We start from the raw sequence: 19,937 nt of genomic DNA on the forward strand, positions 1-19,937 counted from the left end.
CACCTTTAAGGCGTGCACGTCACTCTGACGTGGTGGGTTTTCGCAGATTTGGCACGTTGCATGATTGACAGGCGTAGTGGCTGCAGCTCTAAAGCATCTTGACCAAACGCGGAAAGTTAATGATGAGAATGGTATAGAACCGGAAAGTAACGTGTTTTTTTTCTGTTCGGTCTAATCATGCATAATCAGTGTGTGCAGGTCATATCAAATGTGGAGGTTATTTTTTTTGTTATTTTCAAATACTGCAGCCCTATGTAGGGCTATTGCAGAAGTGGGGTATATAGAATACATAAATGAAAGAAGTAGACCAGTAACATCACACCAATGCTTCTACAAAATCAGATGGCGCCATTTCACGAACGCAACCGGGTAAATCATTACAGTATTCAATAACTCCCGGAAAAAAACTGTATTTGAATACGCTAGTGCGCGCAAAAAAGGGCTTTAGGTTAAGGTTGTGGCCACGTCTAGTCTGAAGAGCACTAGCACGCACGATGTAGTTATCATTAGATAGTCGGCAACACGAGTGAACAAATTAATGTAACAGTTTCAAAGCATCAATATCACGTCTGGTACACAAGTGAGGTAACTTCAAAGAGGTAATTGCAGATGAGGGTGAAAAATCTCGGTCATAGCGATGGTGAATGAAACCAACAGCCTTCCTTTGGACAGATTCAATTTTATTCATCTCGCACACTTTATATGGATGCCATACGCATGAAGCGTACTTTATATGGATACCATACGCATGAAGCGTACTCTAATATTGGGCGAATGAGTGTTTTGTACATTAGTAATTTAGTGCACTTTGGAGATTAAGATGACGTTCGTCTTAAATACCGTAATTTTTATAGTGCTTTAGAGGTAACCTAATCCATATGATGTGACCACTGCAAGTTGTATGTGAACATAACACCAAGGTACGTCTGCGCCCGTGGAACTGTTATGTTGTTGAAAGCGTACGCATGCTTTGATGGAGAATGGCTGTTTGTAAATAACAATACTACTGTTTTATGAAAGTTTGTGCGCATCTGCCAATCCGAGCACCATGAGCAAAACGGCCTGAAAGAATCCTGAAGTAAAATGTGATCATTAGAAGAAATTATTACTTGGCAAAGCACGCAGTCGTCGGCATAGAGACGAACTTTGGACCTAATATTGTTGGGAAGGTCATTTGTAAAACTCAGAAATAGCAGTGGTCCCAGAGCGGAGCCTTGCGGAACACCAGATGTTACTTTTATTGCTGAGGACGGGTTAGAAATAAATGAAACGAATTGAGAGCGCGAGTTGAGACAGCTAGCTATCCAGTCGATCAATTGAGGATTATTTAAAATTACGCTTAGTTTACTTAGAAGCTTGTTGTGTATAACGGTGTGAAAAGCCTTGGAAAAATCTATAAATAACGCATCAATTTGATTACCAGTGTCTAAATTGCTACCAACGTAATGTGAAAATTCTACCAGTTGTGTTATTGTGCTGAAACCACGACGAAATCCGTGTTGTATGTTGGACAGAAGGTCGTTCGATTCAAGATACTCAGTTATATGTTTATGAATGATATGCTCCAGCAGCTTCCCCGAATCAGAGGTAAGCGATATGGGTATATAGTTGGACAGAAGTTGTGTATTGCCTGATTTATGCAGAGGCAGGACTTTAGCTAACCTCCAGGACTAGGGGACGGTACTTGAAGACAAGGATTTGTCAAAAACGATCGCCAAATAACGTGAACACCAGAAAGCGTAACGCACCAGAAAGCTGTTGGGAATATTATCGGGGCCAGTGCACTTCTTTGTGTCTAAGCTATCGCAGTATTCGCAACGTCGCGTGACAGGTAGGCGAAGTGGGGGTGACGTGAAACATTTTTGACAAATCGTAGAGGAACGATTGCAGAAATTGAAAAGAAACAGCTTGGAATAACTTCACCTTATAGCGCCCTGGTATTACTGTTACAAGCAAAGAGGAATAAGAACACCTAAGAAACAACTAAATGAACAAGGACCACGTGTTTTGGGGAGACAAGCCATCTTGATAAAGACACAATTCAATTTAGTTATGGGGTTTTACGAGCCAAAAGTACAATTTGATTATGAGGCACGCCTTATTGCTGCACTGCGGATTTATTTTGACAACTAGGGGGCCTTTAACGTGCCCCTATGCACGGGAAACAGGTGCTCTTGCATTTCGCCTCCATTGAAATGCGGCTTCCGGTGGCCGGGATTGGATCCCGTGACCTCGTGCTTAGCAGCGCAACACGATAGCCACTAAGCCACCGCGGCGGGAAATATAAGGACTCAACATCAAGAACATGAAGCCATGTATTCAGGCCACAACAACATGGCGACAGGCTCTCTGTATATTAAACCCACATAGCAGAGAGTGATGTTCTACCCGCGACGTGTTGCAAGGTGGACAAAGTGTGAAGGGAAGCTACGTTAAAAGCAGTGTCGGACGTAATAATGTAGGCTTCTGATCGCGCTTACATTAGACGTCACAATATTAATCTCCATATAATTCTGCAAACCTGAACATATACTTTCTGGATTAACGTCATCATCACCATCATCATTATCATCATCATCATCATTAGCCTATATTGATGTCCACTGTTCCTCTCCTTGTGATCTCCAATTACCCCTGTCTTGCGCTAGCTGATTCCAATTTGAACCTGCAAATTTCCTAACTTCCTAATTTCCTAACTGGATTAACATATCCAGTTATTTTTGCACCTTATCTCCAACTCGTCTGAGCAGGGCACTCTTATATTCGCACTGCAATAGAGCAGCTGAACCTTCCACCTGATCCTTGCACCTCTTCCTTCCCAATATTAGATTTTTAATAATTGTTTCATTACAATGAATAACATGGCGAGGTTGCGCATCTTAGCGTGCCAACTTTCTTGATTGCTATTTTGTCGCTTTTTTGGGAGCTTTTTTCGTAGCCGTGTATTGGCTACCATGCTTTTTTAGATGTTCAGGTGGACTACCTCTATACCAAGGCTAATTGAATAGTGTCGCATATGAGTGCACGTGGATTTGACATATGCTCGTCTGTCTCAAAACAGAATGGAAGGGTTGTAGGAGAGGGGTGCAATACCTCAGGTCATGGTGAGGGTGACTGTGACAGCCTTTCTTGCGCTACGGTCAGCGCATGCTAGTGATTGCCTTAATTTATGTTTGTTAAATTAAAATTAAATTATAGGGTTTTACGTGCCAAAACCAGTTCTGATTATGAGGCACGCCGTAGTGGGGGACTCCGGAAATTTGTACCACCTGGGGTTCTTTAACGTGCACCTAAATCTAAGTACACGGGTGTTTTCGCATTTCGCCCCCATCGAAATGCGGCCGCCGTGGCCGGGATTCGATCCCGCGACCTCGTGCTCAGCAGCCCAACACCATAGCCACTGAGCAACCACGGCGGGTGAAAGAAACGCCTCGAAGGCAGCGAACATGCTCAACTGCCAAAGTACTCGTTGGACTCACTGTGCAAGGTGCTGCTGGGTTGTATTTTTATCGGACTGAAAACAAAGGAAAGATATTCAGCCACCCCCTAATATACAATTCTACATTTCCCCGCCATCCACAATATACCTGTTGCAGATAGAGTTCGAAACTTGAGTCTCTCTTGGACCAAAATTGCCGGTTTTTGGTACTGAGAGAACAGTGAATGGTTCTGACGGGCGAACATTCGGGAATTCCAGAGGGAGTCAGATCATCGAACGTGGCCAAGTACAAATATGTGCTCGTATTATCGGTGAATGTTGACCGTTCCTGTTCCGCATAGAAGTCAATTATCAGCATAAAAAAGGCTGGGCATGAAACCAGGACATATTGAAGTGGTGCTTGTTTGTCGCTGCTTTCACAGGTTTTCTCACGCTGTCTAGTTCCACTAACTTTAAGATATTTCTTATAACCTAGAGAACTTGCTACATTCAGTTTTGCTCGATAAAATAATTAGAATGTCAAAAAAGGGTTTATTAGGCTGCGTTCTTTGTATATCATACCTTATCGTCAGCTGCACAGCGGAACTTTGTTATTTGAGCATATACGTGCCTAACAGAGCATTCGGTGCCTATTTATGCCTTAAATGACAAATTTAGGGCCTAAACATCCCATGCCTAGTAATAATGAATGTAGTACAAGAGAATAAGAAACGTAAAAGGTTTGGAGAGGCCAGAGCGCTGTGAGCTAGAAAGTAAACAAGGCGTCCACCATCACCGCGAGAAAAGCAACACATAAAATAAAAGGCGAGGATAGGTTGCACGACTCACTATAGGCATAATGTCTCCTGCGATGCGTTAAGTGGCTAACCTGAGCTACACAAGGCCGCGATGACGTCCGTTAAGCGGTGGCTGTTGCCCCATTGTCACCAGGTGGTATGGTGCCTAATAGACACATGTATATGTGGTAATAAAATTTCTACGTTTCTCTTTGTATATCAACAGTTTTTACTGGAGTCCAAGTTGTAAGCTGCCGTCAGTCGCAACGTGGCCTTCAAAGCAGTACTCAATCACTGTTGTGCTTCTCTCACAAAGGCTCTCTCACATTCGTGTTTCGATATCAGCAAACGAAGAGTCAATGAGTCGTGCTAAAAGTTGCGGTTGTGCACTATAATTGAAGTAACATCATCTTAGACCCCTTCAACCATTATCCTGTCACATCCACTAGAATAAGTACATCTCTAAAGTTCCCTCACAATAAGCAACGTTAACAATGCCCTTCAGTAGCGACATGGCGTGCGAAACCAATCAGATATTCCCCGGAACCGTGAACCCGTCAAAAGCATGGCATTTCTATAGTACGGGCACCTGAGGAATGACCCGCAGCAAATAAACTGCGCAGAGGATGCGCGTACCACGGCCGCTGGATAAGAAAAAAAGGTTTTCCAGCGGCCGTGCGCATACGCTCGCGGTCATAATTTACTCGACCACCTGCGTGATCAGCCAGGACGAGGATTTCCCGATTTCCTGCAGTAAGTGGTGCATCTGCTCACGCTCTTTTATTGCGTGTATGTGTATGCGTGCGTGTGTGCTCGTGCGCATGCTTGCCTGTGTGTACGTGGTTTCTAAGTGCTTGTGTGTGTCTGTTTGTGTGTGCGTATTTAGGCATGTGTGTGTGTTTGTGTGTGTCTTGTGTATTGATGTACTTGCTTCTGCGTCAGGGTGCTGTCTGACTGGTGTTTACATCGTATGTCGTCAGCAGACCAATGCGTTGGCGTCCAAGCGCCACTGTATCATAAGTGTAATGCCTTTAGCGAAGATTCAAAAGAGTAAAAATAAATCAATACATCCCAGGTTTGTCTCGTTAATGTACAAACATGGAAAGGTAAAGCTCTTTATGTATACACATGTACCTTGCGATGTGTGCATAGCCTTCTGCATACTACTTTGCGTGGAAAAGCGAATGCATGGCGTAAAGGCTCTAGATGTAGAAGGAGAGAGATGTGTCGGGAAACAGACATAATAATGTGGAAAGAATAAAAACGCAACAAGCGGCACACGCGATATGGACCGGTGTACTGGAAGAGCAGTTTTTCGGATAAGCCAACGCGTCGTGCTGGGGACCACAGGAGAACGAGCGATCCAGGGACAAAGTGGGTGGTCCTGTGGTGGCTGTTGTAGCGAGACTGCTGGTGGATTTGGGACTCAGAAAATCGAGTGCGAGCAACTTGACGTGCATGGTCGGCACGTGCAATGGTCTCTTGAGCATATTCAGTGGGTGGGCACCCAGAAGAAGGCACCAGGGTGTCCATAGGCAATGTAGGGTTGCGACCGTATAAGAGGAAGAACGGCGAATAGCCAGCGGTCTCATGCCTGGAAGTGTTGTACGCGAATGTCACAAACGGTAGTGCAACGTCCCAGTCGTGGTGGTCGGCAGACACATACATGGCCAACATGTCAGTAAGGGTGCGGTTCAGGCGTTCTGTCAAGCCATTCGTCTGTGGATGGTAGGCTGTAGTCAGTTTATGTTGCGTCGCGCAGGATCTTAGAATGTCATCGATCACCCTGGACAGGAACTGTCTCCCACGGTCAGTGAGCAGTTGCCGAGGAGCTCCGTGCTGGAGTATGACGTTATGCAGCAAGAAGTCTGCAACGTCGGTGGCACAGCTAGTGGGAAGTGCACGCGTAATGGCAAACCGCGTCGCATAATCTGTGGCAACGGCGATCCACTTGTTCCCAGAGGTGGATAGGGGAAACGGACCAAGTAAATCGAGACCGACGCGGTGAAAAGGCTCGTAAGGAATGTCCAGAGGCTGAAGATGTCCTGCAGGCGGCAGAGTCAACTTTTTTCGGCGCTGACAAAGGTCGCATGAGCCCACGTAACGGGTACATGCGGGGTACATCATCAGCACATCACGGAACTTCGAAGCGGAAACCTCGTGGGCCCTTCGACCATGTCGACTGAGAGGCCCGCTGCTTCTGCTTCGGCTACCCAGCACCTCCACCAAGATGTTACGGGGAGATTTACAGAAAAGGAGGTTTATTCACACTATGTACAATATTCACAGATTGGATGCCATAACAATAAAATTGTATAAATTCAAAAAAATATTTCTCTTTGTAAACCATGAGACTGAGAAACATGGTGCGCTCCCACCGTGAAGCAGTCTCCTACGTCAAAATAAGTGAAATAATAACAAAACACAAATACCTGATAACTAGCATTTCATTCGGCTGCTACGGATAGTTTTTACTAAGCAATTGTCAAACCTACAGTTACGTTTTTGGTTCAGAATAGCACCCACTGCACGCCCAACAACCACAAAAGTTTTGAATTTTGTACCTATGAAGAAGTTTTCAAAAATGTTCCTTCAAAAAATAAGAAATAAATTTTTGTTTTTACATTTTAAGAACGGTTCAGTATTTGCGCACCAAACTTAAAATACATTTAGCAAATGGCTACTGCAAACACGCTGGAGAATGTCATGGAGGTTGCATCAAAAATAACAAAGTTAGAGGCTGTAGCACCTGAACACCTATAGGGTTTGCTATCCCCCCCCCCCCCCCTTAAATCCCTTCGTTGTTTAAGTTACGGTAGCGGGTAAATTTGCTCATTGTGGCATGTTTCGGTCGTAATAAATAGGTAATATCATGCAAACGAAACGGCAAATATTTTTTCCTCGATTCAAAGCACGTAAAGCGACCTTGAAGAATCTGTAGCGATCTCCCCTCCGACAGTTTTTTTTTTTTTACACGAAAGTGTTTTACGCTGTGGTCCGCGACGAACTTCCGTTACGGATGTAAGGGATGTGACGTTCGGCGCGAATGAGAAAAATATGTTTTGTTGACAGGCATGACGCCGCCATCTAGAAGCGGTGAAGCGAAGTACTGCATCGTGACACTAACGAGCGGTCGTCACAGCGCAGCGGAGGCTCCAGTGTGGTATATCCTGGTGTCGGTACTTTCAGCACATAGGTTGGCTTTCGCGTCGCATTAGCCTGTGGTGCCTCGTCGCCTACGTAGTGCAGCTTCAACATGCATCAGCTAAAATCCCTATATAAGAAAAGTACCGCCATCCTTTGATAAACGCCGCTTCTCTCTCTCCTGTATCTCCGATTGGACGATGATAGCGCGCGCTTTTCACTTCTTTATATGTTCTTTTTTTCCGCCTCAGAGCCATGTTGAAAGTCCTCTGCGCAGCCGCAGTCGCCGCGGCGGCGGCGCGCGCTCGGCCTGAAAGCTTCAACGTGGACTTTCTAGGTGCGCCACCGTCGACTTGGCTTTCGCAAGCAAAAAGTAAAGAAAAAAGCAAGCGCTTTAGGAGAGGAGGCGGCGGAGGAAAGAGTAGATGGCGGCACTTTTCTTATATAGGGACTTTAGCATCAGCCGCGCTTGCACGCCGCCTACTCCTGCTGAGCTAAGTGGCACACAAAGGTAATGGCGTCGACGGGCGAATATCGGGTCCGTCGCGAGACACGCCAGCGTGAAGCAGAATGTCTTCGCGCGTTCGCGGCGCACGCTGCGAAGTCTGCCACGCATTCCTGAAGCTGAGCGCGTCGCATCTGAACTGGCTGACCAAGACACTACGGAGTCGGACCAAAATGCCTGTACAGTTGCCGCAGTGACTCGGCAACTGGACGCCGCTCTCGAATGCGATGTCACGCACCAAGCAAAACCTGCAACACGGTCGCCCGCCCGCAAATCGTGCGCCTTTGGATGCAGCGGACCGAGAGTTCGCCAAGCAAACATGCAACAACTTCTGTGAAGATAAGGTTCACTTAAGCGGTCTGCCAGTTCCTACGAAAGAGCGAACAGCCATAATATTTTTTTCGAGACACGTGACCAAGAATTGTCTTCCATTGTTGTTCCCATTCACTTTCATTTATTTGCACCCTCATAGCCCTAAACCATTACTGAGAAGTGGTAGGATTCAGAAATACACTAAATATTCTTGATTATACAATGTTAGCTAACATGTCGTCAATACATTGTCTTGCGTGCAGTTCTTGGTTATATATAGAATTCCTTTTTATACAATGTTAGCACATCGTTCACAAAAAAGGGCTATGTTTCGCATGGAACTAATTGATCCGGGAAGTCGATTCCAGTCTTCCGAGGTCCGTGAGATAAACGAGTAGGGACAAGCATTTAGGTGACATGTTTGTACCGGCCTTATTAATATCATCAACGAATGAAGAAATATAAGTAGGTGGAGAAACTAGATCAAATCAGAAGTGTGGGATATGGTAATCAATTGGGTAATATAGAAAGCCTGCACATTTCGCAACGGGATGCATGTAAGGCCGGTTCGAGGGCGCTTTTCGTGCACATGACACTAAAAGTGCGGCAACGCGTGTGAGTAATAAATCTGGGGGTGCTCTTCTGAACAAGTTCAATTCCAGTAATATGTTTTGCGCGAAGGCACCTGCTACCAATGGTCTACATTATCGAAAGTATGGGAACAGCGCAATTTTGACGGAACACAAGACGAAGAAAGGACGAACACGGCGCTGCGTTCGTGTTTTCTTCGTCTTGTGTTCCGTGAAGTTTGCGCTGTTCCCCTATTTTCGCACCATGAACCAACTAGCCCGAACCACAACCCAAGCAACGTCTACATTATCACCGCTCATATTAAGCTTTGTTTTCCAGACTATTACTCGCGCCCTTTTATCCGTCTAGCATGAGCAAAGGCACACTTCGTAAGCAAGCAGTAATATTTTGCACAGGGGATGGAAAGACCTGGTCAAATCGCAGCTGGGTCCACATTGCAAACGTTTCGTTGCAAAATCAGTTTCTGCCTGCGTCTACCATAAACTGCAAGTCCTCAAGACTCCTTCCACATTATATTGCCCATAGCACCTAAATCATTTCAATAATATCTCCGTAGCTAGTACGTAAAATAATCATCCAGTGTGAGAAGTCAGATGCTTGCGGAGTTGAATAGAAGTAGCCTGACCTGTTCTTTCCGGCAGAAAACAAAAAAGAAGAGAAACGAAAAAAAAAACTGTCTAGAGGGAAGGAGAATTTGTTCTAGTAAATACGTCTGAGCAACAACTGGCGCCAATAGACAATGAAAAGTACCCGTGCAAATACTTTCGAATACTGTGAGATTACACAAAGGTCCAAGATGGCGCATGTATTGTTGTTGCATCTTCACATTTGTGTTTAGGCAAATAAAAGCTGTTTCTTGACTTACACGTTGCTATAAGATGCATTTACCTTCTCAAGATATAGAAGGGGTATTGCTTTCATCATTTAGTTTTAGTATTTAAACATAAAATATGTTATCACCTTCTGGAGAAAACAGTAGGTAATTAACGACTTCAAAGCTGATTATGTACTTGAGTGGTCTTTGCGTCTCATGAGGACATAAATCATCAGTGGTGGCAAGAGAGAAAGAGTAAAATATATTTACAGAAAGGCAGGCTGGTCGGCCTGAGCTATAGCTTGCTCTGGCCTGCTACTCTACACTGGGGAAGAGGGACGGGGAGAAAAAGGTCTGATGAATGATGATGATGATATGAGGAGGAGGTGCGTATATATAAGTTCACAACGTTGTGGCACCTCTAAAGCCGCTCGTCCAGCCCAGTGGCTTGCAGAAAGGCTATAGCGGCACTTGTAATCAAGGCTGCGTTGTTTGCATTAGGTCAAGCACCCAAAAGAGACACGTCTGATAGCGGCCTCTTATCGATGTTTGCAATGGAAGAGACCAGTTGCTGTGGGTCTTGCGCGTACGCGGGAGAAACGCGAAATATATGATCAAGTATTTCTGGAGCCTGGCAGTATTCATAATTTTCGCTAGTATCACTGCAACCTCTGAGATGTCTATAATGCTTGGTGAATGCGACACCGAGGCGAATCCGGTGCACCATGCTTGTTGGTATTCTGCTGAGTTTGTGAGGCATACTGAATTTCATTTCCGGGTCCCATTTATGCACGCGCTTGTGTCGTCGATCTGGTTGGGCCCAGTCTTCCAACACAGAATTGCGTATTATGCAAACAAACTAAGGCGTTTGTGTCTGTTCGTGACAACGCAATGCGTACTGCAGCAGCATTATTTAAATCAGTTTTTGCTTCAGCATCTGCCTGTTCGTTCCCTATCACGCCACAGTGTTGGTGTATCCACTGGAAGGCGATATTGTGTGCATTTCTATTTGTATGAACGAGATGCTCTGTAATTTCTATAGCAATTGAATATTACGGGTCCCATCTGAGAACACAGTCACTGGCTTTGAAGAGCTGGCTTGGAATCACAAAATATCGTTCATGCGCGAGCAGCCTTCTAGGAGAGAAATCGAAGTGCCTCCTGGATAGCAACAAGTTCTGCGGCAGTTGATGTTGTCCTATGGTCTAGTTTAAACTGCCGAGCGATGATCATAAGTGGGATGACGAAGTCTGCAGTGTATTCATATGGTGTGACAGATCCATCGGTAAATAAGGTCGCCATAATATGTGCAGTTGCATGATTTCCCGTTTACGAAACAAGTACAAATTTCCAGAAATATTTATTCATTGTAAGCTATTTTTTTCTCCAGTGTTGAAATACGTTCGTACATGTTTTTTTTTGTTTGTTTTTTTCTTTGAAACTGTGCATACTAGCAGGCGTGCAGCACTGCATTTGGAGCAAATGCCTTTGTCAGATTACTAAGCCTTTTGCTTTTGTTCCTGTTCTTGTTCCTGTACAGAAAGAAACAAATGAATGAATGAATGAATTAGTTAAATTTAATATACACGTGCACAGGATCTCCGTACTCTGCATAAATGCGAAACAGGGTAAGTTGCTTCAGGCCACTGGATAGAACAGATCACTTTATGTACCTCGAGGGATCTGCTGGTAACGAAAGGTTTCGGCAGGACCCACGGGGGTATTCTCGGAATACAGGCAGGAGAAAATCTTGACGGTAGAATCTTCTGATGGCGCGATAGAGTCCTTGAAAAGCTGTAACCTCAGTGTGTGGCAGGGAGCGATAACAAAGGATATTGTCTGTGTCGTGTCAACACGCGAAGGTAGATTCGCAGAGGAAGTATACACCAACGTGACAAGCACGAGCTTCTGTCATTGTTCCACTAATTGACGTGCATCTCGGTAGGCCCAAACTTGTGCGCAATGCTTGAGCTTAAATGCTCTCCAGCGGGCCCACACGTCTAAGTCCCTTGCTTGAGAGCGCCGACACGCTGTGCTGTAAATACCCTATGAATTGTGCTTGGTATAATTGGAGTAATAATGACTCCGAGGGGCCCTGTCTTGTTCCTGCAACGACGCGAAGGACGCGAATGAAACTCCAGAGCTTCTACTTCTCTGCGGCGACGTGTCTTGAGAAATATAATCCCCGGGTCTATGACTACACCAAGTAATCTGGGGTGTGCTGCTGCAGGTATCGCTGTTCCGTTAACGATTATCGGATACCCGGTCATTCGTTCCCGCGTGAATGCAACCAAAGAACGTTTTTCTGTTGAGAGCTGGAGGCAATGAGCGAAAAGAACAAAGAGAATAGAGCAACTCGACTGCATAAACAAACACACAAGGACTCTAAAGAAGCCTACTGGAACTTATATTTTTGTTTAATTGAAGTGTAGAAATGATAGGATCAAAAAAAAATGTCACCGAAAAGAATCCTTGCTACCGCGGGGAGCTGAACCCATGTCTTCCGCGTTACCCGTGCGGTACTTCGCCATCCAGCTACACCGCGGCGGCCGTCCTCGCCTCAACATTCTTGTTTATTTGTGTGTTTCTGTACGACATTGCACTTGGGAGTGTCAGCCAGCGCCTCTTACAGTCACGGTAGATAATGTGGAACATCCTTTCAACTGCAGTTGTCACGCAGTAAGGGAGCTTAATAGCTAGGAAACAGGACTATAAGCGGCCACTGTCTGTGACTGTAGGTTGTAGAAATGTTTCCTTAGTAGCACACACACACACACACACACACACACACACACACACACACACACACACACACACACACACACACACACACACACACACACACACACACACACACACACACACACACACACACACACACACACACACACACACACACACACACACACACACACACACACACACACACGCACTAAGGGATGGAAACCCCAGCTGTTAGGCCTGAATTTTGGAGGAACAAGGCCTGCATCATTGGCGAACCCTAGCTGTGAAGGAGGCACGACCGTTAGCGTAAACTCATAATCCAGTCTGTTGTGAAAACTGCACACATTAAAAGAAAGACGTGCACATGACACACAGATCCCGCCATCTGGTGTTCGTACGGTGCCTGTTAGCTTTATTTCTTCCTTTTTTTTGTTAGTGTTGTTTGATTGATCCCTATCCTCGTAGTTCAGCGAAATAAATATAGAAAAACGAAATATGAGTGCTAACCTTCAGCATGGCGTTCACCTTTATTCACATGCTGCTATTGGTGGCAGTCGGTTCGGTTTTTAGGGCGCCGATGTGCTAAATCCCTGCCGCCTCCCTTAGTGCCTTGTTTCTGAATATATAAAGTTAAACAGCAGAACATCCCAGCATCACTTCTTTCTCGCGCCTATTTCGCCCTCATTCGCTGCTCGGTGTGCATTGGCGACGGTACTCATCTGCTGAAGGAGGCGCGCTGTTCACAGCAGACGGTGTTCGCAAGCCAAGCAGCTGCGCTCGCTTTTCACGTGCGCAAAGGCCAAATGACATCTGTTTTACGACTGCTTTCCTCGCAAGGCGTCGTTCACGGCGATGGCGGACAGCATTGTGATTTTTAAAGGGACATACCTTTCAGGTGATATCAGCATAAAATCGTTTTTATTTATTCGTCTGGGATTGTATTGATGTTTTATGCCTTTATTTGCCTTTCGTCAAATCTTCCTTCCTTTCTGCTGTACTGCTGATTAAATATTTTCTTACAACATACTTTGAGGGTTACGTTACACCGTGGTAAGCTCGTCTTCGTACCAATCCGATCGTAAAAAGGAATAAATTCTGGGGTGTTACGTGGCGAAATCACGATTCGATTAAGACAAACGCCGTAATAGGGGACTACGGATTATTTTGGCTGCCTGTTTTTTTTTATTTAGCCCCTGTGGAATGCAGCTGCCGCAGACGGGATCTCACCCGTGGCCCCCTCACTTACCACCCTAACCCTTGAGCCCTTGGGGTATGTAAATAAAAAAAATCGACAAGTTCACCTTTTGTGCTCCAGTAATTTACTAGTGCTATTGTTTCCGGGATTTTCTTTCTGAATCAATGCAAATATTGACCTCACGCAGCCTAAGCAAACGCTTTAAATTTCGTCTATCTTCACTGGGACTGTTCGATACTTTTGCTGACAAACGACAGATACCGGCGATGCCATTCTTGACCCAGTGAAAGGTATCCTGAAACTTGGTTTAGTGTTGCCTAGGATGTTCGTTGCCCTAATTATGAGCGCATGCGCGCTGGTGATGTTTGGATGTACATGTTAGGTTACTGAATAGAACAATACAGCGCCTATTCTAGAGGTAAATAATAGTATTCGCCATACTGTGAGCACAGACATAACAGGAAATAAAATAGAAGAATACTGTTCTTGTGATAAAAAACTTGGAGTCAGAATTGTAATCGGCGAGAATTCACAACAGCTGAGGGCATGGAAACTGCATGTCTGATAGACTTCGTCAGTAGTGCTCAGCATTGCGCTGATGTGCACACTTAGTTTTCTCTTTTTGTTTTATTATCCATCTCCTTGTAAGAATTCTAGTTCCGTTTACCTCTTACCGGAGCGCAGAGTAGCCAGATGGTCTTCAGACAGAATAACCATTCTGTCTTACCTTTTTTTTGTCCCTGCGACTGCTGCCAGCTAACGCCATTATTGTGGTTGAAAACCGCCAGGGTGAATGGTTATCCCGGACTCAGATTCATGGCGATGCACGCTAAAAGGATACTCTAGCGTTGCATTTGCTTCTGCAGTTGCCACGTGTGCAAGTGAGAAGCGCGAATGGCGTGCGGAACTAATCTTTGTCACTAATAATATTATAACGCCAAGCTTAGTGCGCATAATTGCTAGCGTTCGAGAAAGCTGGCGAATGGGCATCGGGACGAGGTAAACGCCGCTTTGGGTTAGCGCTGAACTACGGTGCAATATCTTCATTTTTCTTTATTTTGACGGATGATGTAAGACACATTGACTCTGGTTTAACAGATAACGGCAAGAGAATGCCTGTCAAAGGCATTCTCACTCAAATAATTTTTTTAATAAGTGATGGAGTTTTACGTGCCAAAACCTCGATCTGATTACGAGGCACGCCATGGTGAGGGAATCCGGATAAATTTGGACCACCCGGGGTTCTTTAACGTGCACGTAATGCATGTTACACGGGCTTGTTTGCATTTCGCCCCCATATAAATGTGGCCGCCGTGGTCGGCATTTGAACCCACGACCTGATACGTAGCAGCGCAGAACCCTATAGGTACTAAGGAACCACGGCGGCTACACTCCAGACCAGAACTGCAGTAACAACTTGAGAGCCAAGTCCGGCACAAGTGAATGTCAACCTTTGCTTCTCTATAGTTCTCCGTATATATAATACCTATCAGTGTAAATAAAAAGCAACATACACATTCTTTAAGGGGAAACATCCATAAAATGGCTTGGCTTGATTCTTTGCAGATGTCAACTTAGCTTAACCATTTCTATATGTTTCGATTTCTTCTGGCAGCGTTTTCTGTTACTCGCTATTGCTCGCTACTTGAGTGCGATTAAGACTGCATCGTCACGGCAGAAATAAAGAGCTTACAGACGTCGTTGAAACCCTAATGACGCACCCATTCTCGTCCGTACAAAACATTTATTGATGTACTGTATGATGAAGCACTCGAGTGTTTGGCAGCTTGCAAGACGCCGACTGTCGCTGTATATTTATTTCATTGTCGAGGAAATGACAATGATAATCATTGATGTTCATAGCGTGCGCGCACCTCTTTTGTATTGCAAGCAGATGAGCGACCGGAGAGGAATCTAGCGAGAGCGAGCCTTCGCCAGCATCGCTAACCACAGCTGCTGCCGCCGCCATGTTGATTACCCGGCGCTGCGGTCTCCTGCTGGGGGCGGTTGTAGCGGCGGTTGTCGTCTGCTCCTGTGAAGCCGCGCCGTCTGCGTCCAAGGTAATAAACGCCGGAGGCAAAAAAAAAATAAATGCCGTCCGCTGAGTGTGTAGTTCACGGTTATATGATCAACCTTTACAATTAAAGAATATCTCAGCTCCTGCTAATGTTCGAATGGTGACCGCGTTGTGGTTGATCGCGTTCACTAAGACTTGCGTAGCTTCCAGATATATCACCTACATACAGGGTAAACACGGGAATGCGGGAGATGGAAATTCGAGACGATGAGCAGCACGAGAACAAGGTGAAAGCAGAAGCCAACGTTTCGAGAAGTGTGCTTGTCTTTTTCAAGGCGACATATGTATGCTCTCCTCGGCCCAGTATATATAGGTACGTTTCTTCAGAAGGGTAGACAGGGTAAGGCGAGTGGGCAACGAGCGAGGAGTGTGTTAGCGGCCTGGACGACGGGGAGGGGGCTGGGGATTACGCTCTGCTGGAGGTCAGTGAACTATCGGCTCCCTGAAAAAGAGAATAAAATTAGCGGCAGAAAAATGATGCTTGTGGAAAAAAATATAATATATACATAAAATAACGAAAAAAAAAAGAATCAAAGACAAGGAGAGTTGGATTATTATTGACATCCGAATAAAACAGAAAATGTTATTATTTTTTATTTTTATTAACGAAAACTAACGAAAAATAACGAAAATTTACGAAATTATTAACGAAAAATAACTAAGTGCTGTTGCCTATAGTTTGAAGTTTAGCATAGCGAATAGACACTAAAGCTCCCTTGAAACGTTTATTCATATTGGTTGCAATGTCTTGAACTTATGGATGAGAGATGATTCTCTGTATTTTCTTTCTCGTGCAGATCGGAAAGTTGACTGCAGTATGTAGAGTTTAAGTTCATCAAAGATATGACCTGGTTGGTTGAAATGCTCGGCGACGGCTTTGGGAAGTTTTTTAGCTGTGTCCGCGCGATGTCCGTTTAACGTGATGTTCATTGATTGTCCAGTTTCACCGATATATTGTTTATTACAGAAGGAACATTCAGGCATATAAATTACATCGGAACTACCGCAAGTAAAGCTAGTTTTCACTTCGTGTGTATAGCTATATGCAGGGCTTTTAACTTTAAGGTCACTTCGAAGGTGCTATCAGGTTCAGCATCTTCTCGCCCCATCACGTGGGGCCAGAAGATGCTTGTATTACGGGGGAGTGATATTGGCTGACTTTGCATGCACAAACATGTCTTTAATGTTTCTGTGGCGGCGATAGGTAACCCTTGGTACATTCGGAAACGCTTTTCTCAGACGCTTGTTGCCTGTTGTTACTTGATAATATTGGGTGGTATTTCCGTAGGATGTCGTTTATGTTTGGGAGGGCATTAGAATATTTGGTTATAAAGGCTGGCGGTCTCTCCAATTCAGGTGTACGTTGTCTCTTAACTAATGCCGAATGCCTCTCTAATCTTGACGCACCGTCATAAGCCCGGTCGAGATGAATTTGTGGATAGTTTCGTTCCGCTAGCGTTACCTAAAATTTATTTAGGCCGTGGATATTATCGTTGTCTTCGCTAGAGATACTTCTTATTCGTTTCCCAGTCTGAATATCGCTTCATGATGCCCAAGAACAAAGAAACCGGCCGCTTTTACCTTCTGCCTAAAATATATAAGGTTCCCGTAGAAGAAATATTTACAGATTTATGTATATATATGTATATGCATATATATATGCACATGCATATATGTATATACATATTCAATAGGCATATATATATATATATATATATATATATATATATATATATGCATATACGTCAATTACTTACAGGGGTCCCTGATCATGAGAAAGAAATTTACAGAAGAATAAAATTGGGTTGGAGTGCATACGGCAGGCATTGCCAATTCTGACTGGCAGCTTACCACTGTCGTTGAATAGAAAAGTGTGCACTCATTGCATTCTACCAGTGCTAACATATGGGGTAGAAACTTCGAGGTTAACAAAGAAGCTCAAGAACAAGTTATGGACCGCACAAAGAACGATTGAACGAAAAATGTTGGGCCTAATGTTAAGAGACAGGTAGAGAGCAGTGTCGATCAGAGAACAAACGGGGATAACTGATATTCTAGTGGATATTAAACGAAAAAAATGGAGCTGTGCCGGCCATGTAATGCGTAGGATGGATAACCGGTGGACCATTAGAGTTGCATAACGGATACCAAGAGAAGGGAAACGCAGTCGAGGACGGTAGAAAACTAGGTGAGCTGATGATGTTAGGAAATTGGCAAGCACAAGTTGGAATCCGCTAGCGCAAGACTGGAGTAATTGAAGATCACAGGGAGAGGCCTTCGTCCTGCAGTGGGTGTAAATATAGCCTGATGATGATGATGCATATATATATATATATATATATATATATATATATACAATAGATATGATTTGCAAAAAGCGCCTCATTCGCAACTGTGGAGCGAGAATTACTAAAAGTTAGCACTCCCAGCATCCGACGCTTTCCAGGCGTGCATTTTCTACATGCCGCAACTGCGCTACTAGCCCCTCAACCACCACACTGTTTTGACTGGACGCACGCAGGAGACCCTGAAAGGCACCGAGCATAATGCCTCCACCCCGAGCACGGCCCTGATGGTCCTTCCTCTTCAAACGCCGTTGACGCCAAGTTCCCACGACAATGCCACGGCGGCCAACGAAACGACACTGACGCCAGCGCACAACGCAACGACTGCGCCGGCTGCGGCTGCGAACGGAACTGCTCCCTCCAAGGTGGCAAACACCACAGGCCACGAAGGAGACGCCGTGCTCCACTTTGGCACGGGCTCTGGTGGTGAAGTTGTGAAGAAACCACAACGTGAGTATTCCAGCGTGGCTGCTCTTCTTGCTGGACTCCGCATGCGGCAATACGGCGACGATAAAGCAAACAAAAGAGAGAAGCAATGGGGCCGTAATATATAAGAAGTCTTCATTTTGCACGTTTTCGCCCATGGTTGTTGGCTGGAGTGAAACCATGTGTTCACTATCATCAGCATCGGCCACTTGCTACGACGGGTGATAAGAGACGAACAGAATCGAAGAAATCCCTACATAGTACGGCCCCAACGATATTTTTGCCTTTTCACCTAATACGCAGATGTGAAGGACGTGCCGTGTATTGAGAATTCGCGTTACCTCTTGTCGCACAATATCTCGTTAACATACAAGTTAATACTAGCACTATTAACAACAGGCTATCAAGCACAATAGTTTCGTGAAAGAGTAGCACGTGAGCCGTCTACATAAAACAGTGAAATTCTAATACACAAAGAGAGCATTAGGAAATGTTTAGTGGCCTAGGATTATGCGTCCTAAAACGAAACTACTACAAGAATACAAGTAAAGGCAGCGCAGAGAAATGAGCAAACATGTCGGTGTGCAGTGCTCTGTCTTATGGGCCTCTATTCAAATGTATTTTTGGAGTACGCTACTTACACAGGAAGTGCAGTTTATCTTCCTTTTGCTCAATCTCCACATCTTTTCTTGAAATAGAGAATTGGATTTTTTTCCCTCTGGAAACCGTCTCATCAGTACCGACGTGCAACAAGAAAATAGCTGCGGGTGCCTTAAGAGTTATCGTAAGCCCTTTTGCCAACAATACGCGGGAAGAGGGCTGGGGAAATACATTGTAACAGTACTCGACTCAGTGGCCTGGTGCAGTTCACAAACACCACCGAAGCCACTTGAGTTTAGCAGCACGTCGGATATGCCACAGATAGTGAGTCACGGTGCACTTGATTTTGTCCTCAGCTTTGGTTGTTTAGTTGCGTGCACGACTTCAATCCGCCTGTTAAAAGCACCAGACTGAGGGAACCACTTTAATGCAGTCATTTAATTGTTGTACTGATTATTCTTCTATAGCTTCTCAAATTTACATCAAAACAAATCTCTCTCCCCTATGTTCCGCGCCTACGTTTAGCGTTAACCTTCCTCAATTTTCTGACGCTCGTGTCAGGACATTGTAACAAAGTGAATCTAAAGAATTGTAAGAACTGTGTTTATGGCTTCCCATCTGAAGCCACCGCTGTACCACGGATTTAGGAGTTTTTTTTAGCTTGAATATCTCGTGTATTGCATAACTGCCAACTGCAATTCTTACATAATTTATATTTGATATCTTCCTTGTGTTCAACGGGTGATTAAGATAGCTGAGAAATCAATATTTCGCTTATAGACAGGCAACGTACAGGTATTGACCTAAATAAACTCAGTAGGCATAACGAAACCCATGACTCTCGTCCTTGCGTTTTTCTGCACAAAGTAAAAGTAATGCAGTAATGCGTACAGTAGCACTAGTTAGATCTTGCTTTGTGAGAGGGGCTCGAACCCTAGTCAGGAGAACCCCCGTCAAGTTAGAAATTGTACAGGGGCATTTATACATTA

At 44.7% G+C, this 19,937-nt stretch overlaps 1 protein-coding gene across 2 annotated transcripts in view; it reads left to right on the forward strand.

The window, feature by feature from the left end:
• LOC119458452 (uncharacterized) overlaps window positions 1–19,937 on the forward strand; it is a 32,359-nt gene that overhangs the window by 4,440 nt on the left and 7,982 nt on the right. For both annotated transcript variants that reach the window (XM_037720292.2, XM_049671219.1), the window contains exons 2-3: window positions 15,395–15,560; window positions 18,099–18,372. In XM_037720292.2, the coding sequence (XP_037576220.1) occupies window positions 15,468–15,560; window positions 18,099–18,372 (367 nt within the window). In that variant the 5' untranslated portion in view covers window positions 15,395–15,467. The remainder of the gene's footprint in view (window positions 1–15,394; window positions 15,561–18,098; window positions 18,373–19,937) is intronic.

This window comes from Dermacentor silvarum, chromosome 7 (assembly GCF_013339745.2).
Source record: "Dermacentor silvarum isolate Dsil-2018 chromosome 7, BIME_Dsil_1.4, whole genome shotgun sequence".
Taxonomy (NCBI): Eukaryota; Metazoa; Arthropoda; class Arachnida; order Ixodida; family Ixodidae; genus Dermacentor; species Dermacentor silvarum.